At 32.3% G+C, this 27,140-nt stretch overlaps 3 protein-coding genes across 3 annotated transcripts; 1 reads left to right on the forward strand and 2 right to left on the reverse strand.

Annotated features, from left to right (window-relative positions):
• Positions 15,456 to 16,348, forward strand: LOC104748814. The gene has a single exon (XM_010470401.2). The coding sequence runs from the start codon at positions 15,467 to 15,469 to the stop codon at positions 16,346 to 16,348; it is 882 nt and encodes a 293-aa protein (XP_010468703.1). The 5' UTR covers positions 15,456 to 15,466.
• On the reverse strand, positions 17,354 to 18,436 carry LOC104748815 (agamous-like MADS-box protein AGL97). Its single transcript, XM_010470402.1, has one exon. It carries the CDS (start codon positions 18,434 to 18,436, stop codon positions 17,354 to 17,356), a length of 1,083 nt encoding a protein of 360 aa, XP_010468704.1.
• On the reverse strand, positions 19,934 to 21,113 carry LOC104747590 (UPF0548 protein At2g17695-like). The gene is made up of 4 exons (XM_010469241.1): positions 21,007 to 21,113; positions 20,817 to 20,902; positions 20,546 to 20,722; positions 19,934 to 20,448 (listed from the first exon to the last, which is right to left on the reverse strand). Exons 2-4 carry the CDS (start codon positions 20,873 to 20,875, stop codon positions 20,067 to 20,069), a joined length of 618 nt encoding a protein of 205 aa, XP_010467543.1. The 5' UTR covers positions 20,876 to 20,902; positions 21,007 to 21,113; the 3' UTR covers positions 19,934 to 20,066.

The raw sequence follows: 27,140 nt of genomic DNA on the forward strand, positions 1-27,140 counted from the left end.
ACATTAATTTAATTTTAATATTTATTTTTGATTTTTAATTATATATATATTTATATTATTAAGTTTTATATCTGTATATGTAATTATAAATGTTTATATGTTGTTAAAATAACTTAATAAATATATTTTTCTTAATTTTGTTTATAATTTATAATTTTTTTATATTTCTAACATATATTTGTATATAATTTTATATATATAATGTTTTATGTTGTAAACGCCTAAACTGCCTAAAAACCGTCTCGACTTCGATTAGGCGTTTTAGGCTCTAGACGCTGAGTCACCACCCAGATATCGTCTAGCGCTTTCTTGAACACTGGAAATACATGATTGTATAGTTTCAATCCAATCTTGTAACTTCAAAAAGTAGATTATTGTCGGCTCTTATGCTAACCCGGCTCATTTTCTAAGCCAAGGAACCGGAGTTTTAACAAAATTGGATGCTACTGCTATCCGTTTATGTATCTAGATGCCAACTTTGGTTAATTTAGCATCCGTGTTTGTATGCAAAATTCTATTATTTTAATAAGAAATAAAACTGAATTTTGATATGATTTTTGTATATGAAGTTTAAACTTGCAAAAGATCAAGATACCTTTACAATATTAGTTTTGTTATTAAAAAAAAAGGGTGAATTACTCAAATGTTATTAATTTTAGGTAATATTACCTGAATCTAAAAAAAACTTTTTTATTACTAGAATGTTTCGGGTATTTTCAAAATACCGAGCGTGCTCCTGTTTTATGTAATCGGAAAAAACGTAATTACAAAAATATCATTGCCACGTCAGACGCCACGTCAGAAATCGCTGACGTGTAACCATAACTCAGCCGTAACGCGTTACAGAGTATGTTGCGGTTGCGTTATAGGTATGTTGCGGCTGAGTTATCGGAAAAACATTTGAGTAAGAGCGGACAGCTGACTTATTAAAATCAGACTGAGTTATGCTCATAAGTCAGCCAAGCGTTACGGCTGACTTATTAAATCTGGCTGAGTTATGCGCATAACTCAGCCGTAGTTACGGCTGAGTTTTCACCTGATGGTTATGTTGTCAAAATTTTGGCTGAGTTATCACAACGACATGGTTGAGTTGTCATAATTTTGGCTGAGTTATCACAATGACACGGCTGAGTTAACATTTTTCGCCTGGCTGAGTTATGAAAAACGGCTGACTTATGATGTTGTTACGGCTGAGTTATGGTAAAAAAAACTCTAACTCAGCCGTCATAGGCTGACTTATTTTTTGCTTTTTAATTACTGTAATGTTTTTCATGATGTGGCTGAGTTTTTATTAGGCCGAGTTATGCTATTGTTTGTTGGCTGACTTGCCACGTCGGACGTAGCATCCATGTCAGCATTCCATGTCATCATCTTTTTTCTCCGGAAATACGAAACGTCGTTCGACTCTTGTTCTTCAATTGGTTAATAAGTGAACTATTTACCTTCTTATTCCCCTTGTTCTTCTACTTCTTCTTCACTTTCTTCTTCGCCTTTTTCTTCTACTTCTTCTTCACTTTCTTCTTCGCCTTTTTCTTCTACTTCTTCTTCACTTTCTTCTTCGCCTTTTTCTTCTACTTCTTCTTCACTTTCTTCTTCGCCTTTTTCTTCTACTTCTTCTTCACTTTCTTCTTCGCCTTTTTCTTCTACTTCTTCTTCACTTTCTTCTTCGCCTTTTTCTTCTACTTCTTCTTCACTTTCTTCTTCGCCTTTTTCTTCTACTTCTTCTTCACTTTCTTCTTCGCCTTTTTCTTCTACTTCTTCTTCACTTTCTTCTTCGCCTTTTTCTTCTACTTCTTCTTCACTTTCTTCTTCGCCTTTTTCTTCTACTTCTTCTCCACCTTGTTCTTCATTATCTTTCATGGATTCAGTTCCGGTACTAGTTGTGTCCGGTAATTGGATAAAGACACAGAGATATGTATTTAACTTCGACGATAGAGGGTGTAAAGTTGTGCAGATAGATGGAGGCACAACACACGAGAAGCTTGTTCTTGAAGACTACGGATTGGACTCGTTTAAACATGAGCTAAAGCTGAGCTATATGTTCTCGAACAAGGCATTAAAACATATGGCGCATGATACTCCACCAGTTTTTGTCTCCAATGATCGACAGTTGCAATGTTTTTTGGGGCTATGGAAAACCGATCAGCTACGTCTCTGTGTAGAGTTTTCGGCGAAAGCGATTGGTCAAGTGTATTTGTTGGCTTCGCGTGGCATTTGCACTTACCATATGTATAAGAACATCTTGGTGAAGTTCAAAGGAAAACATTTGTTCCCTCTCGTGAAAAAAGCGGCAAAGTGTTTTAGGCTAACTGATTTTAATGAGGTTTTCAATGAGATTGAAGCACGTCATCCTGAACTACATGGATACCTCCAACGAGCTGGTGTCCGAAAGTGGGCGCGTGTTCATTTCCCGGGTGAAAGGTACAGTTTAATGACAACGAATATTGCAGAATCAATGAACAACGCACTGTCAAATGCTAGAAGTCTTCCCATAGTTCGACTTCTAGAATCGATACGGGATATGATGACCAGATGGTTTTCTGAACGGAGAGAGGATGCAAAATCGCAGCTAACAACGCTCACTCGAGGTGTTGAGAAACTGTTACAGGTAAGTATACATAAGTCAGTCGTCAATGTTGATAACTCAGTCATAACAGTTACAATATCTCAGCCGTTATTGTTTCCTTATCTCAGCCATTACCATTATAGTTTCCATAACTCAACCATGTTTGTTTCAATAACTCAGCCGTAATTGTTTTCATAACTCAGCCTAAAACGTTTTTTCTTAATAGGACCGTGTCACCGCAACAAGACTTATGGAGGTACAAACGATTGATGTTGTACACGTGCAAGTAAAATATGGATCATCTTTGCATGTTGTAAATTTAGAAATAAAAAGTTGCACATGCCGTCATTTTGACCACGAGAAAATACTATGCATCCATGCAATCGTAGCTGCAGAGCATATGGATGTGTCTCGTATATCCATGTGCGATCCAAAATTTAGGAGTGTAGATTTGGTTAACGGATGGGCTGGTTCAATCATGCCTCCAGATGAATCATTCCCTGCTCCTGAAGTTATGGATAATCAGAAGTGCTTGCCTCCGATTGTTGTGAACCAGCCAGGAAGGCCAAAGAAGCGTAGGATTAAATCATCTTTGGAAGTTGCCACTGAAAATAAACGCCCTAGGAAACAACACGCATGTTCGCGATGTAAGCAAGTTGGGCACAATGCGAAAACTTATGCTCTATAGTTAGGGAGATTTATTTTATTTTGTGTTATTACTCATCTATCAAGTATTATAACTCAGCCATAACTCACTATAACTCAACCTTACCTCAATATAACTCAGCCATCACATGAATCGACGAGACATTTTGTCCCGTATCATGATAACTCAGCCGTCATAAAATATAACTCAGCCGTAACATAGTTGTTAATTTAACTGACTATCCTAAGTCAGTCGTGTAAAGAACACAACTCAGCCTTCAAGTATATTACTGTCAAACGATGTCGTTCGATATATTGTTTTAGTATAAATTATGGGATTTCTTGTGATATATTGCTTCAGTAATCGAGATCGAGTCAAGATGATGGCAAATAGAGATATCTACGGCGGCAACTCTAGGGCTGATGAGAAAACTGCTTCTAAAGCACTAGCTGAGGTAGATCTCTGGACTATCTGAAATCTCAAAGCATTATCTTAATATTGTGTTTGTGGAACTGTAGGAGCTGAATCGTAATGAAATAAATATGAAAATGAGGTACGGCGAAATCCGGAGGCGTGACAAGGCCGTTCCAATCGGATGTAATTGCGATGCGGTGCTTCTCGTTGCCACTTCTAATGATCCTACCACGAGAGGAGAACGTTATTTCAGTTGTCCGTATGACATCACAGATGTAAAGATTTTTGTACTCTTATTTTTGAGTTTTGTGTTCTGTTTCTGACTTTTTTTTTAGTCTAATATGAATTATGTACTATTTGTAAGGGTCCCGGTCAAGGCTGCGGTTTCAGGAAGTGGTGGACTGATGCAGTGCGCGAAGAGTTTAGGGTTATTCAGGAGGAGAAGAATGAGATGAAGCAGGACTTGGATGCAACCAAGAAGCGCATCGAGATTCAAGAAGAAATGATCTTGTATTTGGAAAAGAAATATGACGCGTTGGAGAAGAAGTTTGACAGCTTGAACAAGTATCTGTGAGATTAGTCAAGCTCCGTTGTTTTATTTTTTATTTGGAATTGATACGAACTTTCTATGNCCGTTCCAATCGGATGTAATTGCGATGCGGTGCTTCTCGTTGCCACTTCTAATGATCCTACCACGAGAGGAGAACGTTATTTCAGTTGTCCGTATGACATCACAGATGTAAAGATTTTTGTACTCTTATTTTTGAGTTTTGTGTTCTGTTTCTGACTTTTTTTTAGTCTAATATGAATTATGTACTATTTGTAAGGGTCCCGGTCAAGGCTGCGGTTTCAGGAAGTGGTGGACTGATGCAGTGCGCGAAGAGTTTAGGGTTATTCAGGAGGAGAAGAATGAGATGAAGCAGGACTTGGATGCATCCAAGAAGCGCATCGAGATTCAAGAAGAATTGATCTTGTATTTGGAAAAGAAATATGACGCGTTGGAGAAGAAGTTTGACAGCTTGAACAAGTATCTGTGAGATTAGTCAAGCTCCGTTGTTTTATTTTTTATTTGGAATTGATACGAACTTTCTATGTTGTGGTGTTTTATCAATCTATTTTAATAACTCAGTCATGATTAATTATAACTCAGCCGTCATAAACGATATCTCAGCCAATTTGATATTTTTGAATTGGTATGTTTGATTAATTTCGGTTATATTCGGCTTAATTTTGGTTATATTAGGCTAATCTACTTAATTACAATATATTTTGGGTTATTTATTGTTAGATATTAATATAACAGACCCATAACCGGAAATAACCAAATTTGTTTTTTTGATTTTTTAAAAAAATATTCAAATGGTAATAATATTAGTATATCCATATTACCACCTTAAACCATACACATTAAAACACATTAGAACCAAAACCAAAAATCAAATGATGTTACTCATCTGAACCCTACATCTCAAACCCTAAACCCTAACCCTAACCCTAACCCAAACCCCTAAACGTCATGAGTTGTATGTTTTACACATTCTTGGTGAGAATGTGTAAAAATCAATCTTTCTCTATAATTATTACTTTTTATTGGTTATAATAATTGTAATATTCATAATTCAACTGTACATTTAAATGTTGAGTTATAATAATGTAAGTTTTCGAATATTTCATAAGTCAGCCGTATAAGTCAATAACTCAGCCATAACTTAGTCACTTTGTCGGAATTTTTAGATTTTTTATTCGAATTTTGAGTTCAATATTTTTAATTATTTTGTATATTATATTGTGAAAAAGCTAACTTTATAAATTTATTACGCGTGTGGATCTGAGCAGGCACAGAATTATTGTTTGGGCTTCCCCAACAACACTTTTTGTAATATCGAGGCACGGCACGAAAGACTAAACAAAGCCATACCAAGTACATAACTCAGCCATAACTCACTCAGCTGTTCGAAATATATAACTCAGCCATAACATATATGTTTATTTAATATTTAATTTTAACTCAGCCGTGTGAAGTACATAACTCAGACGTAACATTGAAAAGATACTAAACAAACGACTTTCTTATCCAAGTACAATTCCTACCAAAAGAAATCCAAAATGTTTCAATATCTAAGTACAATTCCTACCAAAAGAAATCCAAATGTTTTTTTACATATCCAAGTGCAATTCCTACCAAAAGAAATCCAAATGTTTTTTTACATATCCAAGTGCAAGTCCTACCTACCAAAAGAAATACAAATGTTTTTTACATGAACTGACTCATAAAATCAGGTGACTCATCGTAGATTTCTGCTACCATTTTAACCCGTATACCCTGGATGTTTTGATCACAGATTCCATTGAAAGACACACCAAGCGCTAGACATTCTATAAACTTTAAAGCGTACACGCCACAGTCACCAACCTGTCCGTTATGCGGGACCTTGGAGACTGTCCTCCTCCTGAAGGTAAACTGTTTGAAAGTAGGTGTACGAATTTCATAAGGAACGTTCGCGTTCATCTTTGCTGGAATCATCCGCGTAAACGCCCTACAAGCATTCAGCATTCTAAGCTCACTGTCTTTGGTTACTTGTCCCACGATGCTATCATAGCAATCAATATGCCTTCTGTTGAGATCCACGTGCAGCGCCACCCAGTGATCGCCTCCAGTTTGTGGAGCAATATACAGGTGATCCACATCTTCTATCCACTTCAAATTAGTCGGTTCATCTGGTGGAATCAAACCTTTAACTAAATCTTCATAACTATTGCTAGTCATTATAAAAAACTTGGGTCTCATCTCGAACATCGGATAATGACGGTGAACCATTTCACTGGTGAACCACGGGTCTATAAACGCAATGCGTTTGTTGTAGAATGGGAATGGATCTCGTTTGTACCTACACCTAAGGACTCTCATAAATGCGCTCAAGTGCTGTACAACAGAAAACTGAGTAGTAAACAACAACGCAGCCATAATGTAATATAAGTCAGAAAACGACAACAATAACTAAGACATTAAGATAAACTTCCTTCATCAGTAAGCCACCCAATTTAGCATATTCTCCTGGCCTCACTGGCCAGTCCTTTCGTTCGGTGATTAGCACCCTATAGAATTCAATTTCAATTCCGCCTTCGCTTAACGGAATATTCCTAACAAACAAAAAAACACAAGTTAAAATATAATGTTAACAAGCTGTTATTAACTTGCTAAGCAAAAGGGTCTAAAGGGTCATACTCGGCGCTCTTCAGGAACTCCAAAAGTTTCTGCAACTTGACCGGATCAACAAGTGCCAGAGGATCATATATTCCATGTCCAGGTGAACAGTTCTTCCTCATGCACGTCAGTCCGTTGTCTCCAATATTAGGGAAAATCCAGCTTGGATGATCTTGTTGTGTATTCAATGCACTCCCATCCGCTGACAGCTTAAGACTCTCCAGCCTTAAAGCTTTAATTCTATCAAGCCTAATCTTTTCCTCCTCATCATCCTCAGTTTCAGGTTCAAGTGAGTTGGCTTCAGCAATAAACTCGTCTGTAATATCATAAAGCTAAGCACCTTCTGCACCAGATTCTCCCTTATTCAAACCTCCAGGTAGTACAAATTTCAACGGCTTAACAACAGCAGCAGTAGGATTTTTAGGCGGCCTACCACCTCTACCTCTACCTCTACCTCTACCTCCAGCCGCAGCTACTTCTTTGGCCTTCTTTGCCGCCTCTAACTCTGTGGCCTTCTCTGCCGCCTCTAACTCTTTGGCCTTCTCTGCCGCCTCTAACTCTTTGGCCTTCTCTGCCGCCTCTAAAAGTTTGTAATTTCTCCTCGTGTAAGGCCGTGTTGTCATATCAGCTGGAGACTTCTTAGCAGCTGGAGAAGTCAAAGAGTTCTTTTCCTGTATATCATAGCGAAGACAATTCAAATTATGATAACTCAGCCTAAACATTCTAAAAACTCAGCCATAAAACAAAGATAAATTAGACATTATGATAACTCAGCCTAAACATTCTGAAAATAAGCCATAAAACAAAGATAAATCAGACATTACCTTCTCTGCCGCCTCTAACTCTTTGGCCTTCTCTGACGCCTCTAACTCTTTGGGATTTCTCCTCCTGGAAGGCCGTGTTTTCGTATCAGTTGGTTTCTTAGCAGCTGGAGACTTCTTAGCAGCTGGAGACTTCTTAGCAGCTGGAGACTTCTTAGCAGCTGGAGAAGTCAAAGAGTTTTTTTTGCTGTATATCATAGCGAAGAAAATTAAAATTATAATAACTCAGCCTAAACATTCTGAAAAATCAGCCATAAAACAAATATAAATCTGGCATTACTTTTGATGTCTGAAGTTCCTGTCCATGTCCCAAATGTAAAATCTGGTCAGTCGTGTTTTGACCAGTTTGTCCTAAATCCATTGAAATCCATTGAAAGCCATAAAACAAATATTCTCCAGATTCGCCGATACATTCTCAATGTTTCTATCAATGGTGTCAAACCTTGTGTTTAACTTAGAGATCAATTCGTAGATAGTGCTAACCGACCCATCTTCCCCAGCATCTTCATCCTCACTTACCTTTTTTCCTTTTTTCTTCTTCTTCTCCTGTTCAACTCCTTCACTAGTTTCACCACCCTGACTGTTGGAAACTTTTATCTTCTGGACTTTCCGCTTCTTTGCGGGAGGAGATTCAGACTCAACAACTGCTTCAGCTTTCTTTTTCTTTTTCTTCTTATCACTCCCCTTAACATCCCAAAAACCTTTAACAAACGTATTCATATGTATGTCTTCGATCAGGCGATCAATTGCTGGGTCGTCTTCTTGTTCTGGCTACGAATGAAATAGCTTGCAGCCATTTTCCTTCATAACCATTTTAATCACACGCAGCTGTAACATAAGAGATTATGAAACCCATCAGTAAGTTTTAACTCAGCCAACACTAAAGCATAAATCAGCCATTACTAAACCATAACTCAGTCATCACTAAACCATAACTCAGCCATTACTAAATCATAACTCATCCATTACTAAACAATCACTCAACTAAACCCTAAACCTTACCTCACCAAGCGCTTTGATCTCTTCAGCAATTACGGTTCCCAGCGATGAACGTGTACGGTTTCCACCCCATTTAAGCATCGGTATGCCACCATCTTCAGCTGATGCATTCCCAAACCGTTCTCCAAAGCATTTGATGGACTCATACGCCCAAGCCTGTAACACGGGTGTAAACCCACTAAGGGTGTACGACTTTCCCATAGGGTTCAACATCTTTATGGAATCAACCAGAGCTTCAAATGCTGACCGACCCCACGGATATGTCTTCATTGCTTCATCATCAAAAACTCTTGTGGCACTTTCATATGGAATTCTAGAGTTATGATGCAAACTATAAAGTCCAATGTGTTGAAGTAGCAACAACCCCAACCATTTATGATGATCAGGGTTAACCCACCCCCGACACACTTTTAATGCTTCCCTGAGTTCAAATAGCGTTGGACCTGCCCCACCAGACACTTTCAAAAGTCTGAAGAACTCTTTGTGTTCTTCTTCAAGTTCAAACCGTTCAGTAGGCATTGGGTCTATGTTTAACCCCGTCAGATAATGAAATTCATTCAACCCAAACCTGATAGGTTGACTGCTGACCACAAACCAAAGCTCCTTCTTATGTACCCTTAACTGGTTACATAGTAGGAAATGAACAACCTTACCAGACCAGACGAATTGGCTATCAACTAGCTTAGAGATTATTCCAATAGGTACATCCTTCGTTTTTTCCCACGCATCCAGTCCTATTTATTCCCTAATCTGAGGGAATTCTCTCATCCTGAAATTGGTGTTAATATCTCTACACTCTATATTAGGGTTTCCTTCAGCGTATAGTCTTGGGGGGGTAATCCCTTGCTTGTTCTTCAGAAATAATCACCATCGACATCTGTTATAGTTCATAAGTAAATCATAAAATAAATCAGCCATAACATAAAACAAACTCATACACAAAGCATAACATAACTCAGCCACAAACACATAACTCATATCTAAAGCACAAAATATCTCAGTCACAACTCAGCCGTAACTCAGCCGCAAAATAAAACAAACAGTAAATCAGCTATCAAATCAAATAAATCTAACAAATCAGTCATAAACCCTAAAATAACTGAACCGCAACATAAAACAAAAAGTAAATCAGTCATCGAATCGAATAGATCTAACAAATCAGCCGTCATTAACAACGGCGACAATCAGCCGTAAATCATCAAAAACCCCACATTCAGCCAGAAAACTCGAAACTAAAGAGTCGACACATACCGGATAGACGAAGACGAAGAAGACGAAGAGAGAGAGAGAGCGACGACGAAGATAGAGAGAACAAGTAAAGACGGCGAGAGATGACGGCTGGAGATTGACGCAAGAGAGTGGACAATGACAGAATATCGCCGGCGACGAGAGATGACGAGAGTTTCGATATTTTTTTTTTCTGGTTTGTGAACAGTTAAAACTATTCACTTTCCCTCTCTTTGATATAAACAAGAGAAAACAAAACTGTGGATCTAAAAAAACTGCTTAATGACGTGTTAAATCATATCTGATGTGTATTTTTTTTTTAAATTTTTTACTCAAATTCGAGAAACAAAACCCAAGGGGTAAATTGTAATTACATTCAAAGCACTAAACATTCTAGTAATTTTCAAAAGATTTATAGATATGAGTAATAAACCAACTTTTAGATAACATTTCAGTAATTTTTTCAAAAAAAAACTCAAATAACTTTACTAAATTTCATGTCAAGTTCTATACTTCTATGCACACCTACAATTTTAGGTTAAAATATATAAAACAAAATGTTGCGTTGAAATTGCAGGATACAAAGTTGTGAAACGCAAATTCAATTTGGTGTTAAAAATCACAGAATCTTCCAAATGTAGAATTCAAATACAAATATTAACGGAAAACTGATATAGTTTTGCATTTGAATCTTCGTAAGAGAAAAAAAAAGGTTCTTGATTTTCTAAATTTTGTTTACATAACAATTCCATTATATCATCAAAAAAAAAAATCATTATTTTGTAGTTTAAATTAAACTTAGTTTTAATTTTTTTGTATTACTTCAATAGTTTTTCACTTTTGTATGATGATGACCCACGACCACGATATAAGCATAACTCAACAAAAAACTTGTTTTATAGTTGTATATATTATGCCATTACCAACGTCCACTCTTCCCACCTACATATTCTTCTCTTAATTAATTAGAGAAATCGGTAGGCGAAGAAAAACAAAAAATGGGAGATCATTCTCATTGTTACAGGTTGCTTTTTGATTAAATAACGTTAACACATCTTTGTCACAGATTCAACTTCCTAAATACTAATAATATATATCATACTATATTTCTACTTCTTTTTTAATAAATGGCTTTTTATTTTTATTTTTCCGCTCGACCAACGAAACAATATATAGCCACCAGGTGATAGCCACTAGCTAAAAACTATCATATGTAAACCAATTCAGCTGGTTCTATGAATCCAAAAATTGTTTAGTTGGTTAAAGCCATTTTAGTGTTGGAGCTACTTTAGGGAACACACCTGACATGCGCCACAAAAAATAACCTTAGAAAAGAATGTTTTTGGAGATCTATGCTATATACAATGTACGTAACATGATTGATGCATGCAATTATTGGTGACTGCCAATGAGATCTTAAACAATGATAAACGCAGCTTTTACACGTGTCGATAGTGCCGGTGACTTGGACAAATGGTGATGTCCGTTTACAAGTCCATGAACGGTGGAATTTTACAATCTACGAGAGAAATTAGAAATATTATTGGAACGGTGGTATTTTTCAGTTTGACAATAAAAAAAAAAACTAAATTACTTTTGTTCCTTTTTTTGTGTGTGTTAAATAGCCAAAAATTTGGTAAAATTGTAAAAAGAAGATACGCCGTACGCGCAAAGTAGATGTACACAGTAAGTAGTTTTCCTTTTGCATGTAATTTAAACAGATAACATGATACTGTATAAAATAAATCTTAGGAAATATATGGTATTTTTCTTGTTTTTATTAGTAGATTCTTTAATTTACCAACATGTAGCATACCAATTTAGATTGACTTACAACATCACTAGAACAAACCGCTAATCTGTGTATCTTATCTTTTCACTTAATTCATTTCAAAGTAATTACTAAGAACAACAAATTTGTTTTTAAAAAGTCCAACATTTATTTTAAATGACAGTTAAGTAATTAAATATTACTAATATTTTAAAGTCTTTTAATACAAAAGATACTCAAATGATGTTAGATATGTAATTTGTATATTATAATTATCTAATTAAAATGGGAGACAAGATAATTTTGAGTTTGAGACTTTTAATCCAAACCAAAAGGTCGGGAAAAAAAATTAATACATAAAATTCATAGTTAAATAGAAAATCATGTGTACCTAAGTGTTGGGATACAAACAATGTCCCACATCTGAAGATTAGAAAAGAAGTTTATAATATATAAATCAAGACCAACTCCAATTAGTATGAGACCTTTTGGGAAGGAGCCCAATAAAAAATCCGTGCGGGCTTTGCCACCTGGGCCCAAAGCGGACAATATCATATTAATAGGGGAGTTGGTTTGGACTTAGAAAGCCCAACAATTGGTATCAGAGCCTAGGTCGAAAAGTGGACCTAGGTGAGTGGGTGTGGTGCCTCAAGAATACTTCAGGAATAAGAGGGTACCGGAGCCTAGGTACCTAGGTTTCACTGAAGGGGAGGCTAAAGTATCGTGGTACATAGTTTGAGGGGAGGTTTGTTGGGATACAAACAATGTCCCACATTTGAAGATTAGAAAAGAAGTTTCTAATATATAAGCCAAGACCAACTCCAATTAGTATGAGGCCTTTTGGGAAGAAGCCCAATAAGAAATCTGTACGGGCTTTGCCACCTGGACCCAAAGCGGATAATATCATATTAATAAGGGAGTTGGCTTGGGCTTGGAAAGCCCAACACTAAGTATATGTAAAAGATCTACGCACTTACGTTACTTTAATAAAAAATTGCTACTTATAATAAATTCACTTTGCCCTTTGTTGAACTTTTCATGTATATCTATTAATTTTAAAAATACAGATAGAATTATCAGATGAATCAGGTATATGGAATTAAAGTTTAAAATATCTGTTCAACAATTTTATGTTACACTTAAGTTGGAAGAAAATAAAATTGCTAGTGTTTTTAACTTTCCGCTAAAATGTTAAGATTTGGTTTGGAAACCATATATGTATAAAAATTAAATTGAAAAGCATTTTCTAATGCAACACCATCGTCTAGTTTATCAAGTTCATTTCTAAAAAAATTATTATATATAAGAACACATATCTCTAATGCAACTATCTTGCGCACCTCAAGAGTCAAGGCTCAATGCGCTTTTATGTTATATTTTGAAAATATAACTACTCTTGAACATTTTTGTAATAAATTTACGTTTTAAATATATATATGTATTATCACAATTCAAAAATATATATTTCTAGATAACAACTTACATATGTAAAATTCTTATATTTGTAATCAGGTTTTCCCTTGTTACATTTATTTATATATATAGTTCAGAAATACACATCTTTTTAGTATATTTATTTTGATAGCAGCTCCCCTTTTGGAACTACCAAATTATACTATTACCAAACACACACAAAAAAATTTTTGATTCCATAAAATCTTACATTTAAATTCTGTTCTGTAAGTTTTTCATTTGAAAATCATTTACATTAGTATTTCAGAATGTAAATTTAATTTTTATGTTTTCAGTATTATTATTGACTGGAACTTTTGCCACACCCAACCCATGGAAAAAGGAGAAATTTCATAAATACACATTTTTCAATCCACATTTCAAAAATATTCCATTCTAAAAAATTTATCTAAAATGTTTCTAGAAATTTTGAATACACACAAATAAGTGTATAACCTTAGTTATTAAATATACTCAAACTATCTTTGATATGTTCAAATTAAACCCTAGAACTACTCTCTCACATTAATAGATCACTGTAGTACTTAGGGGTCAAATTCCACAAAGACTCAAGACTACACAATAAATTATAGAGTTTTCCAATTATGCTAAACATATTTAATTGAATTAAAATAAATAATGCAAAATATTAAATAAAAGATGTTGTAAATTCAGAAGATCAAAAAGCTAGGTCTAGGGAATTTCTCAGGAAATTTTGAAATATTAAATCAATCAATAAATTAGGATTCAAGCAATTAAGAACAGATCTAGAACTCTAATCACTTTTGTAAATTAAATCAGTTCTCACTGCAAATTATATCTGAATTTAAAACCAGAAAATCCAAATCTCTTTGCAAAATTCTAGGTAATAAATCAGCTTTAAAAACATGTTTAGATTGTTCACAAAATTATTAAGTCAAATCTCTTTGCAAGAAATAATTTTGCTCATCAAAAGGTTTTATCATGAAAATCAATTATATTCTCATATCAATTTATTTTCCTTGATTATTAATTCTAGATGGCCAATCAAGGATTAATATGAAAAACAACCTAAGATGAAGATCTAGCAAGATAATGAATCCTAAATAAACAGATCTAATAATTCATAAAAACCCTATGAAAAACCCTGAACCTAACAAGCAAACTACTCATACATGATCAATGAAGAACAAAACATCTTTCTGAATAATAAGCAACTGAAATTAAAAAGAGTAAGAAGGAGTTCAAAAATTCTTCTCTATAAAGCAGATCTCTCTCTTCCAAAAGCTCTCAAAATCTCACAGAGTTGCAGGAAAAATAAAACTTGATATAATACAACTTAATGATTTGGAAAACCTAAAAATAAATATTTATATATCCTATAACACGTCAGAGACCAATGATGCAAATATGGAAAATTTCAGGCAACTTTTATAAATCTTCCAAAACTTGGGTCTTGAGTCGGCAGACAGGGGTGTCGATCGATGCCCATAATCTTGGTGTCGATCGATGCTAATCAGACTTCAAATTGATTTCTTCCGGTTAAATGCTCCAAAATCATCCAAATTGCTCCATTTTGCTCATTTCATGCCAAAATCCTAGAAAACCTATAAAGACTCAAAATATCCTAGAAAACAAATCAAAAGACTCTAAAAGACTACTTATATCATGGTTAAAAACCACAAAAACCATGATATATCAATCTTAATATCTTGTAAAATCTTATAAAACTTTCTAAAATTTTTATTAAAACTTGGATGAGTCTCCAACCTACGTAGCATTTATCATCAAGAAACACCTTGATTTTGAAAGAAAAAACATACTAAAAAAGGTATTACTCCAAAATCCTAAAGAAAAAAAACTCAAATTACACGTTGCAAATATTTAATTTTTCCACGGATACAAACAAAGTAATCAATAAAAGTGCAGCTACAAACAATCAAACGAAAAATTCGACTCTTCTCCACGTGTCATAAATCCGTTGAGGCTAATCAGACAATATAGGTAGGATAGGACGAGGCATAATATGGTTGAGGAAGATCTGCATTGCTTCACCTACCGAGACAATTTATAGACCGTTTCATATTATTTTAATTTAGAGTACTCGGGTAGCCATTAATTATGTGGCCAAACCGGAGGCATAACAGACGATGACTCATCAGCTATGTGGCCAAACTGTTACGCATAATTTGACAAATCGAGCTTATAAAAAAACATGACAACTCAGAATCACACATTTTGCCTATAACAATCGGACAAAATTAAAATAATAAATATCCTATTATTTGTTGAAGTTTTGTTGGTTGATGTTACAAACTTTTATCATATAAATAGAGCTCGTTGAATAAAAATTAACAACACAGATCAAAGACAATACTAACCAAATATGGCGATGATGATGATCAAGAATCATGTAAGATCTATTAGCTTACCTTCAAGATCTCATCCTAGCACAGCAGCGATAGAGGAATCGCTTGACAAGCTTCTTATCATCACCATGAACACTTCGACGATGACGTCATCCGATTCGGTTTACTCCGGTCTATCGGGGCTGGAGGATCTGTACGACTGCACGGAAGAGCTTCTTAAGATGGGTTCGACGCAAAGTGTGTTGTCGTGTAGTGATGGGAGGAAGAAGAAGAAGAAGAAGGTGAAAGGAGAGTTTATGGAGGAGATGCTTGATGGTTCGTTGAGGCTAATGGATATATGCAACGTCTCGAGGGATCTCATGGTTGAGACTCATGAGCGTGTTCTTGGTCTTCAATCTTGTGTTAGGAGAAGGAAAGATGTCGATGTCTCGGGATATGTCGGGTTTAGGAAGAACATGAGGAAAGAAGTGAAGAAGCTTCTTGGATCTTTAAAGAACATTAGTGTAGGGTTAGTGGTGAGCGATCATGATTGTGATCAAGAAGGTGATATTCACTTCTTGGCCGTGATTCATGCAATGAGACGTGTCGTTTTGATGACAATTTCGGTCTTGAAGTCGTTCTTGGAGTTCTTGTCCGGACGACAAAACGGTAACGACATAAGGAGCAAGTTGGCTTTAGTCCTCATGAACAAAAAGTTTCATGATCACGATAAGATGGTCAGAAACGAGTTGGAGAATGTAGATTCAGCGATTTGTGGAGATTCTATCTCTCATGATGATCTTCATATGAAGCTTGAGGAAGTTCAGGTATGTATTGGAAGGTCCGAGAAGAGTCTAGAAGGGTTGTTTCGAGGGTTGATTAGAACACGAGCCTCCCTTCTCAACATAATCTCTCAATAGATGTATATGTAATATTGTAATCTTCGTGGGCATTCGATTTTAGAGAATTTGCCGGAGGGATGCATTATACAAACATAAAATTTTGTAAAAGAATAGTTTAATTTATTATACATATAAGTATATTTTGATATATAGGAAAAAAACAATTTGAATCACTCAGTATGACAAACAGTCCACAGGTTCTTAAATCCATTAAAAGTCGCACACTAAAACGAACCAAAGTCGTTTATAGTGTAAATAAATGGGTCACGTATATAGCCAAACTCGTTTATAATTTATATATATACGTGACCCATTTATTTACACTATAAACGAGTGTGAATGGTGGTGGTGTTGTCAAAGTCCAAACACGAGTGATGAGTTTCTTCACATCTTCTGTGGTATGTGCTGCACTCAGTGTCACCCTTAGCCTTAAGTTGAATTCCACAACAACATATGATGAGTTTCACCGAGATTCAACGAAAACTGATTTTAAAAGTTTCTTCTTTACCCTGCAAGAATTGGCTGGCACTGTGGGCGGTCTTATTGCCATTACATGGAAGCCTGCTTTTAATAGATATACCTGCAACAATGAGAAAAATCAATCATCTATACAAGTTTGTTTGTGTGTAAGAGAGAGAGAGTAAGAAAATGTCTTGAGAAAGCCATTAACTCAGACACTTTCCAATTTTGGTAGACCCAAAAACAATGAATACAAATACTACATAGTGTTGTATTGTTAGCTAATCAGAATTTAACATCATATTATATATATTATGCCTTGAAAATAAGTAAAAATCTCCAAAAAAAAATGTGTTTGATTTGGTTGAAAATTCAATTAACTTGTCAGATATTTCAAGTGTTACTCATGAGTAGTAAGGAAATCTACAGACTAGTAAAAAGCTTATCTGTTTATTTAAGAAAGTTGAGAAAACGTACTCCAAAATATACAAGAAAAGATGGTTTAATCATGAATTAATAATGTCAAAGCGGACCCTTGTTCCTTGAGAGTTGAGAATAGATCTTTTAACTTGTTGTATACATATCTTGGAGGGAGTTTTGAGCAGAGGAGGTTAAGTCATTAAAATAATCAGAAAAGCATAGATTATCCTCATCCAAATCTATGTGAGTCATCACTAATCCTCCATCTCCAACTGTTTCAGAATTTAAACCCAAATCTTGGTTCGTCGTAGTCACCATCGAGACACCATCCATCTCCAAGCTCTGCACATAATTCGTCTTAAAATCAAAGATGTCATCAAGATCCAGCTCTTGAATGAACTCATCAAAGTTTTCCAGCTCTTCAACATTGTTGTTTATGCTGTTGTTGTTGTTGTTGTCAGAAATCTGTAGCATCAGATCTTCATCTAAATTGGACAAGTGGATATTATTATCATCATACAAATCAGTGTGAACCACCAATCCTTCATCTACAATAATAGCATTAGAATGATCAGAGAAGGAGTTTTGATGATTTGGTGTCACCATCGAGATCATGTTTTCCAACTCTGAATTCACTGACGAACTCGTCGACTCAAAATTAATGATCTGATCAATGTCCAACAACTCTTGATTGCATCCATCCACGTTTCCAAGTAAAGCATAGTTGTTGTCGTTGTCGCAACAAGATTCAGGATTATTAAGAGTATGGTTTTGATGAGTTCCGTCTAATAAACCCTCCTTCTCCTCCACGTCCTCAGTACAATCTCGTCGATTTTGCAAGGCATTGCAACGCAAATCTTTCAGATCTTGCAACATCTTCGACATTGAGTTGATCGCGTCTCCCAGTTCCTCCGGATCCTCTGATTTTGCAAGCCTCTCATCTTCCCACCAGAACCCTAACCCTAACCCTAGATCTTCCCTAAGAGGACGCTCATTAGCGAGGAAAGCGGCGACAACGCTATCCACAGATGAATGACCAAAGGTGTAGAAAGAAGCGTTGGAATTGGAAGAAACGGGAGTTGCCAAGATCGCAATTTGTGCATCGGCGAGCCGGCAAATCTTAGCCGCTTTGCTGTAAAGACCCTTTGTGCGTTTTGAGTATGCTACGGCTCGTGAATCTTTTTTCCCTATCATCTTTATCGGAATCTTTTGCTTCAAGCCACCCATTATGTTGTTTTCACGATTTCACAAACAGAAGAGAGAACTAGAAAACACAGAGTGAGTTTTTTGTTGTTTGCCTATCGCTAAAGATATGGCAACATTCTAAGTATGATTGTTTTCCTTTTTGTTTCAAAGTAATTAGTCTTAATCACCTGAGACGAACCAAGGCTGGTTCAGTAACCAACCAGTTAAGCCAACTTTATTTTGGTTTAGTGCTTTTTATTTTATATACTAAGCTGAATTTTGAACACAACAAATATTCAAACCAACTAAACCAAAAAAGTAAACCCAAGTTGTAAGGCTTTTACTCAGGATAACTAGATTAGTACCCGCGGTACACCGCGGACAAAAATTATTTATAACTAAATTATAAGTTGTATTTATTAGTTAAATATGTTATAATTACATAATAATTGTTAAATAAACCATATACTACCGCAATATAATATATTTTTTACATAATATTTATTTTAATCAATTTTGATTAGATATGTTTATTCTCTGATACCGACAATATTAACAAAATAATGAAATGATGTTTACCCGTGTAATACCAAATTAATGATATTTTTAATTAATATAAATATCGATAAAACCCGTTCCGAGATATTTTAACTCACACTTTATCATCTTAATATTTAATATTTATTTTGTATCTACGGTATAATGTTTATCATATTTAACTTTTTAAAGCTTTTAAATATTTTTCATATTTAACCTTTTAAAAATCTTTAAAATAAAGAACCGGAATAAACCAAATGCAAGTTTTTAAAGTTTGAATGCCTGATAAATCAAGCTTCCTACTCATTTATATTCGTAATCATTTTGGTTTCTTTTAAAGTATGACTCTAAACTATTGTCTAATTTTTTTGACGATGTGGGATATTGTACCGTATTTTTTATTTATCTATTGAGTAATATATGTCCGTTTTAAAAATTTTGTATTACATTATATGCAGGAAAAAAATCACAATTTTTATTGACTAAATGTATTATAGAATAATTCAAGATAATTTAAATATAAATTCAAATAAAAATGAAAGGGAATCATATATTTATGTTTGAATGAGACAAAAATATTTCCTTATTCTTTAAAATCTTACTTATAATTAATTTTGAAATTTTGGTAACTAATATTAAAGTCAATACATTAAATGTAAAAACTTTCCAAAAAGTATTTTTGAGCAAAAACTGCTGCAAAAATACTAGTATAGATTGAAGAGTAGCAAAACATTTAATTAAACCACATCAAATCAAACAAATTGTAAGGCCTTAGATAGCCATCCGACTACTCTCCCTTAAGTAAAATTACAGAGAGACCTTAAACTCTCTTCAAGGTAAAAACCCTTTGCATTGTCGATTGTCTCCTTGATGAGAACGTCCTTGGATGATAATGTCAATGCTGGTCGCGTTCCTTTCTCAGTGACACAACGACGTTGGCAATGTTGTGACGTATGAGTTCTGCGTCACCTATTGATTAAGGTGTTCAAGCTTAGACTATGGTAGTACCAATCATCTGAATTAAAAACTTACCCTTTAAGCTTCGGTTTTCAGTATAGACAAAGTGTATATGCAACAACTTCTATCGTAAATACAACTTAAAATATATATATCTTCATATTTCGGGTATCGATCATCAAGAAGCATTGAGATGTTTGAGCACTGCTTCAGAAGAATGACGAGCAAAGTGCTTCTGCCTTAGCTTCACATAAGGATATCCCAGGAACGACAAGAAATGAGCTGGCTTAGAGAAGGACGTTATCTCATACCAAACTTGACCATTACCGTCAAGCTCTATTGAAAACCGTTCTTCTCCAGCCAGTAAATGTCCCTGAAGAGTGCCGCTCCCGTACCCGAAATGCGCAGGGCCTTTTCTAGATTTGCGGCTTTCATCGACATAAACCACTTGAAGAGGAAGCATCACCCATGGAAGTACTTCTTTCACACAGATGCAAAACTTGTTACCGGTTTCAACTGGAGTTTCAGGATCAACAAATGTCCAACCCATACCAAAATGCCTGCAAAGATTATTATCAGATCGAAATCAATGAGAACAGAACCAATTTGGTGTTTCCATTAAATTTGAGATGAACAAAAAAGAAACATTGTATGTACTTCCAAGTCTGGAGAGCATTTTCCCCCTTCTCATAACTCTCTTTACCAGAACCGACTAGAACACGAGCATGATTGATCAAGAATCCATCTTTATCTATCTCTGAGTCTTCCTTAAGTTTAGCTATAGACTTAGAAGAAGCTCCTCTGTACTTGTTGTCATAATTGAATGTTCCTGTTCTGGATTTTAAAAAGTACAAACCATACTTAAGCAAGCTATTTCTAGTGCAAGATTTTGTTTTTTCTCCTTCTAATTTACGAATTTGATTCTTACTTGTTGAGTACTTGTTGCTGCTGCTCTGAAGATGGACGACCCCAACTTAAGAACACCATCTCCTCTTCCACAACCACTGACAACAACTGAGAAATTCAAAAAATAAATCGATAAGTAAGCGAATCAATTAATAAATATCGAAACTTTGAGCTATTCTAAATTCGAATTTGGGAGGTGTATAGAGAAGAACCTGCAAGCTTCACAATTCAGAGGCGTTTAATCCCACCAAATTCATTTGGTTAGTGGAGAGCTCCAGAGATTTATCATCCTAATCCTCCTCACTCATGTGTTCCGTTCCGGGTTTGCATTATGTCGTTTATTTGCATCGAGAACGGCACGGTGTTCGTTACTAAATGACTAAAACGACGGATAACCCATTGTCACAAACCAAGTGTGTGTATGTTCCTAATGTCAACGCCTTTCTATAATTAGGGGCTTATATTTGGCAAATCATGGAAAGCAGATCCTTGAGCTTTATGGTTCAGGTCTTCTGGAGTGTGTCTTTGCTTCGCCGATGTGTGTTGAGAGTTGAGACACAACAAATCTTCACGTGACCTTTAGTCACGAAAGGTAATCTAAATAATATATATATATATACACATTTTTTTTTTTCATAGAAATATATTTTCCATTCTCTTTTTTTTTTTTGTCAACGATTTTATTTCTCGTAGTGAGTTTTAAATATCCGAAAAATCTCACATAAATTTATGAATTTTACATAATACTAGGATATATCCCGTGCTTAAAGCACGGGTCAACATTTTTAAAAAAATTTATAATATAATAATAAAAATTATTGTTTTTAAAAAAAAATTATTTTGTTTGAGATAATATTTATTTTTAATTGTTATGTAAATCTATTAGTCTATATGAATACTAATTATTTTAGAATATTATAATATTTTCTTTTTGACGTATTATTACAGTTTTATATTGTTTATTTGTTGTATTTGCATCATATTTTGTGAAATATAAAATAGTAATTTTAATATTATAATTATGAGTAAATAAAAATTATTAATTTTTATAAATTTAGTTTTACCAACCCGCCAATGTGGAAATTAAAACACACATTTTCATACATTTAGTAATATATCTTCGTTTAAAAAAATTCAAATCACAACATATGCAGAAAATATGCATTTTATTAATTATAAGTATTATATGAAAGTTCTAAACAATTTGTAAATAAAATAAAATAAAGATGATAGGAGAATCATAATTTGAAATCTTAACAAAATCTTCGAATTTAGTTATTAAAAATAATTGTATTGTATACTTGGATATAAAATCTTAGTTTTTAAAATTCTGATTGGTTTATATATTTAAAAAAAAATAATTAGTAATTTCGTCCATAATTTATTAGAGAGAGAAAATATTTTTTTAGATTTTTTTAGATTTTTTAATATTTGATATGTGAATGTTTTTTATTTTTAATTTAATTATATTTATTTAAATTAGTTAATTAAGCTTAACTATTTTTTTCTAATGGCAATTGAATGTAATTTTTTACACATTTTAAGGTTAGTTTCATATTTGTACTTCTCAATTAATATAGTAGGATTTGAAGTCAGTTTGTAATTTTGTTTCACACTAGGATTTCATCCGCGGTATACCGCGGGGCTAAATATAAATTATTATATTTTAAATAATAATTTTTAATTTATTTAGTTTTCAAATTCTTAATTAATTAACTTTTGTCTAATTAATTTATAATTTTGTTTACAATTATTTTTCTTCTTCTTACACTTTTATAAAGTTTATAATTTAATTACATTAAATTTGTTATTAGATAGAATATAAAATTCTAGATTTGTTTTGTTCTCTAGAATTAAACAGAGGTATATGCCTATATGGTATGTTATTTTATATTTTTATGTGTATTTAATTTTTTTTTTTGAATATCAAGAATGTGTTATAGTATGTGTAATATTTTGTAGTTCATATACTAACTAATTTATAAGTTAATTTTCCAAACTATGATTACAAATCTATAGTATATATGTGATAAACTAATAGTTTTAGTGTTGGTTCTATAGTCTAAACCCGCCATGCTAGGCGGGTCAGACAACATAATTTTAATCCAATATAGCTAATGTTGTAATTTAAAATTTAAAATTATGATATTAACAAATCTAGAAAACAATTTTAATCCAAAATAGCTAATTATAATAACAGCTTTGGTATNATATTTTATGAAATTATATTAATTACAAATAATAAATTTAAATATTTGACATACCGTCACTATAAAAAAATTACAGCCAATAAGATTACAAAATGAAAATTTTAAATATTATAATAAAACAAAATTATTTCTATTAACAATTCCTTGAATTTTATATAGTTATTAGAATTTTATAAAATAATAGAGAGTTTTGAAATTAATAAAACTTATCATTTAACAAGATTTCCATAACAACTGTATCTAATTAATTTCTAATAGTAATATGAAAATAACTTAACTTTAATTTAAACAGATGATTTATTTTAAGAAATCTTGAAATAAATCAGTAATTAGTTTACCAAATATCTAAAATTTAGGGATTATTTTGAAAACTAACCTTATATATATACTCTCATCGATTTATGTCATCATTATCTTTAAAAAGTCTATAAAATTTAAAAACAGGACTACCCCGAAAAATACCACATGAGATTAGAAAATTTAGATAGCAACATTAAAATTTTAAATTCTTAATAATTTTGGTAAGAGTTAATTTAAAAACATATATTTTGTAGAATTCAGCTAATTTTGGATTAAAAAAAACAGATAATGTTTTTTAAAAAATATAAAGAAAGTTTGTGTAATTTCCATTAATTTTGTAGTAATTTTGTAAAAATTAAATAATCAAATGGAAAACATGGATATCCCGTTAGAAGCTTTCTCTNTCCTTATGAAAACATGCAATTATTTTTTGTGTGAATTAAACTATTTCATATTAATATTAGAGAATGTAACTTTTTATTATTTTCATATTTTAAAAAATAATAATTAATACATTTTAGAAAAATTAATTGAATGTTATATGTTAATTGAAAATAACTAAATTATTATGTTTCCAAAACTATTTAGTCTCTTACTATAGTTATGTATAACTTAATTACTACAGTGAAAATATATATATATTTTTTTTAAAGTATAAATAATTATGTTTCCAAAATTACAACTTAATTAAATTAGGATCCGAGTTTTATGGAAAATTTTGTTTAGTATTAGATTTGTAACAGTAATTAATATATTTAATATCAGTTCCGATTTTGGAAAATCGGTTCGTCATTTTAATATTTTAGTTTAAGTTTTATAAATTAAATTTAAATATCAATGGCAGTCTTGTAAATAAGGTTGAAGTTGAGGATTTATTTCATAATTGTACTTGAAAAATGTATATATAGATATTAAGCCGTGAATTTTCAGTATACAAATAAAACCATGATCTTTTTTTTGTCAACAAAATTATATCTTTATTAGTTTTTTTTGTTGAAACTGGTTATATATTTTTTTTACTAGTTACCCACTAATTTCTAGCAGAGATACAAAATTGTTAAATAAGTTGATGTATATAGGTTAATTAGTGATATGTCAATTGAAACGGTTTCTTCATCCTTCTAACAAATAATTAGGTATCTGTGCTATCTTGCAGATAGCATTGACAGTTTGAAACATGAGTTACACATCCATATATTAATTTGCTTTTAAGTTTTTAGCAATTATGTGTGTATATAATAGACCAAATAGTTTCAATAAAATTGACCTTTTATTTGTAATATTGATCTTAGATGAAATATTAAAAATGAGAAAATCTGAAATTGAATTGTGTATATAGATAAAATCACAGTTTTAAAATAGTGTTAACTCTCAAAAATAGATAAATACACATCTGATTACCCAAAACGAGTTTATGAAATCTCGACATTTACAATTTACAGGACCTACATGCTTTGTTACATAAAGGAAATGTAAGGATTACAACAAAAGGATATTGCCAAACTTTAACAAGGGAAATGAGGCTTTATTCACACTAACTAGGTTTGAACCTGCGGTTAACCGCACGACGAATCGTATTTTTTTTTGTTTTTTGGTACTAATTAAATATAATATAATATATGTATCTACTAAAATATTATTAAATTAGTATATATATATATATATATTTTTTTTTTCATTTTGATTGTGTTAAGAGTTTTATTATTTTATAATAATGATTTATAAAAACAGTTTGTGTGTCTTTTTTTTTCTTTTGGTTGTTGTTGAATTTAGCAGTTGGTTGTTAACCTTATTTTTAAATATTATAAATTTGAAATATTAGTTTCTTTGTAATTTCATTATCTAAATTTCCATATATCGTGTTTTACTTTGTTAGTGTAACAATTAATTTACTTTAAAATTTATAGTCTTCATATTTATATATTTTTTCAATCGACCCTTCAATTTTATGTTATGTTTAATGGACTTTGTTTAGATTACATAATTATCTTCGTATTGGGCCAGCTTAGGCCTTTTGGTTATTAACATACCAAAAGAATGACACATTTTGTAAGCAAAAAATATCTATGTATATAAAGTTAACTTTATTCATTTTTGGTGCTGCCAAATCAGCCATTTCCTCAGTTTAATAAGCCCAATTTTTTGATACAATCCACTAAGCAATTCATATTCATTTGTTTCATATTTTTCTAAAAGCCAGTTTCATCTATACTATTAAATGGGGAGTACACTTAGGGATAAAATAAAAAATAAAAAATATGACACATATCCATGTTGCCAAACAGACCAACTTGCCTACATAATTAAAAAAAAAAAATTAAACTTCCCTAAACCAAATGTAACAATTATAAAAGAAATAAATGATTAACTCTTTCATAAGTAAACTTCCCTAAAAAAATGGTAACAATTACTAAAGAAATAAATGATTAACTCTTCCAATATTTTAGGAAACTATATTAACTATAAAAGATACATTTCCTATATTTTATGAAATTATATTAATTACAAATAATAAATTTAAATACTTGACATACCGTCACTATAAAAAAATTACAGCCAATAAGATTACAAAATGAAAATTTTAAATATTATAATAAAACAAAATTATTTCTATTAACAATTCCTTGAATTTTATATAGTTATTAGAATTTTATAAAATAATAGAGAGTTTTGAAATTAATAAAACTTATCATTTAACAAGATTTCCATAACAACTGTATCTAATTAATTTCTAATAGTAATATGAAAATAACTTAACTTTAATTTAAACAGATGATTTATTTTAAGAAATCTTGAAATAAATCAGTAATTAGTTTACCAAATATCTAAAATTTAGGGATTATTTTGAAAACTAACCTTATATATATACTCTCATCGATTTATGTCATCATTATCTTTAAAAAGTCTATAAAATTTAAAAACAGGACTACCCCGAAAAATACCACATGAGATTAGAAAATTTAGATAGCAACATTAAAATTTTAAATTCTTAATAATTTTGGTAAGAGTTAATTTAAAAACATATATTTTGTAGAATTCAGCTAATTTTGGATTAAAAAAAACAGATAATGTTTTTTAAAAAATATAAAGAAAGTTTGTGTAATTTCCATTAATTTTGTAGTAATTTTGTAAAAATTAAATAATCAAATGGAAAACATGGATATCCCGTTAGAAGCTTTCTCTTTTTTTTTTGACAATTAAATACGGATATTCTTTTCCCAATCTCTTATCCGCTGGACTAATATAAATATTTTTCAAACGAATAATAATTAAAAAAATTATTATATAACAAAAATTTACATTCGGTGGACACGGGATGTCCAAAATATACATGCCTATGATGACACGGGATGTCCAAAATATACATGCCTATGTTCCTCATTTATAACTTATCTTTAACAATGAACTATATAATATATAATAAGAATAAAGAAGTCAATTAATTTTGTAATATTTTTATTATAACATATGATATAAATATACTATGAATTATATTTGTATTTATGTTTGTTCTATACGGGAGTTTGAGAATGTATGTTTTTGATCGAAAATACAAATTGGTCCCATATTGAGAATGTTTTCTTTTATGCAACGGAAATTTGAGAACGGGTGTAGGACATGATGGAACATGATAAAACGGAAAGAGAATTACGTCCACCCCTAAATATTTGTATTTGTCTCAAACGGGTTTTCATTGTTGTTAGTGGTTATATATTTGATTTGATAGTTCACTAATTTAATAGAATCTAACCAATCATTTATCTGATTTAGTTTGTTATCAGTCCAACCATTATGTTGTTCCAAATTTTAAAATATTGGTGAACCCATTATTATTT

This window comes from Camelina sativa, chromosome 15 (genome assembly GCF_000633955.1).
Source record: "Camelina sativa cultivar DH55 chromosome 15, Cs, whole genome shotgun sequence".
Taxonomy (NCBI): Eukaryota; Viridiplantae; Streptophyta; class Magnoliopsida; order Brassicales; family Brassicaceae; genus Camelina; species Camelina sativa.

Excerpts from the sequence above, each read along its gene's own strand:
- LOC104748814 (XM_010470401.2), top strand. The coding sequence starts at position 15,467 with ATGGCGATGATGATGATCAAGAATCATGTAAGATCTATTAGCTTACCT.
- LOC104748815 (XM_010470402.1), bottom strand. The coding sequence starts at position 18,436 with ATGGGTGGCTTGAAGCAAAAGATTCCGATAAAGATGATAGGGAAAAAA.
- LOC104747590 (XM_010469241.1), bottom strand. The coding sequence starts at position 20,875 with ATGGTGTTCTTAAGTTGGGGTCGTCCATCTTCAGAGCAGCAGCAACAA. Across the intron at positions 20,723-20,816 it reads CAGCAACAAGTACTCAACAA|AACAGGAACATTCAATTATG; the intron begins GTAAGAATCAAA and ends TTTAAAATCCAG. Across the intron at positions 20,449-20,545 it reads AATGCTCTCCAGACTTGGAA|GCATTTTGGTATGGGTTGGA; the intron begins GTACATACAATG and ends TAATCTTTGCAG.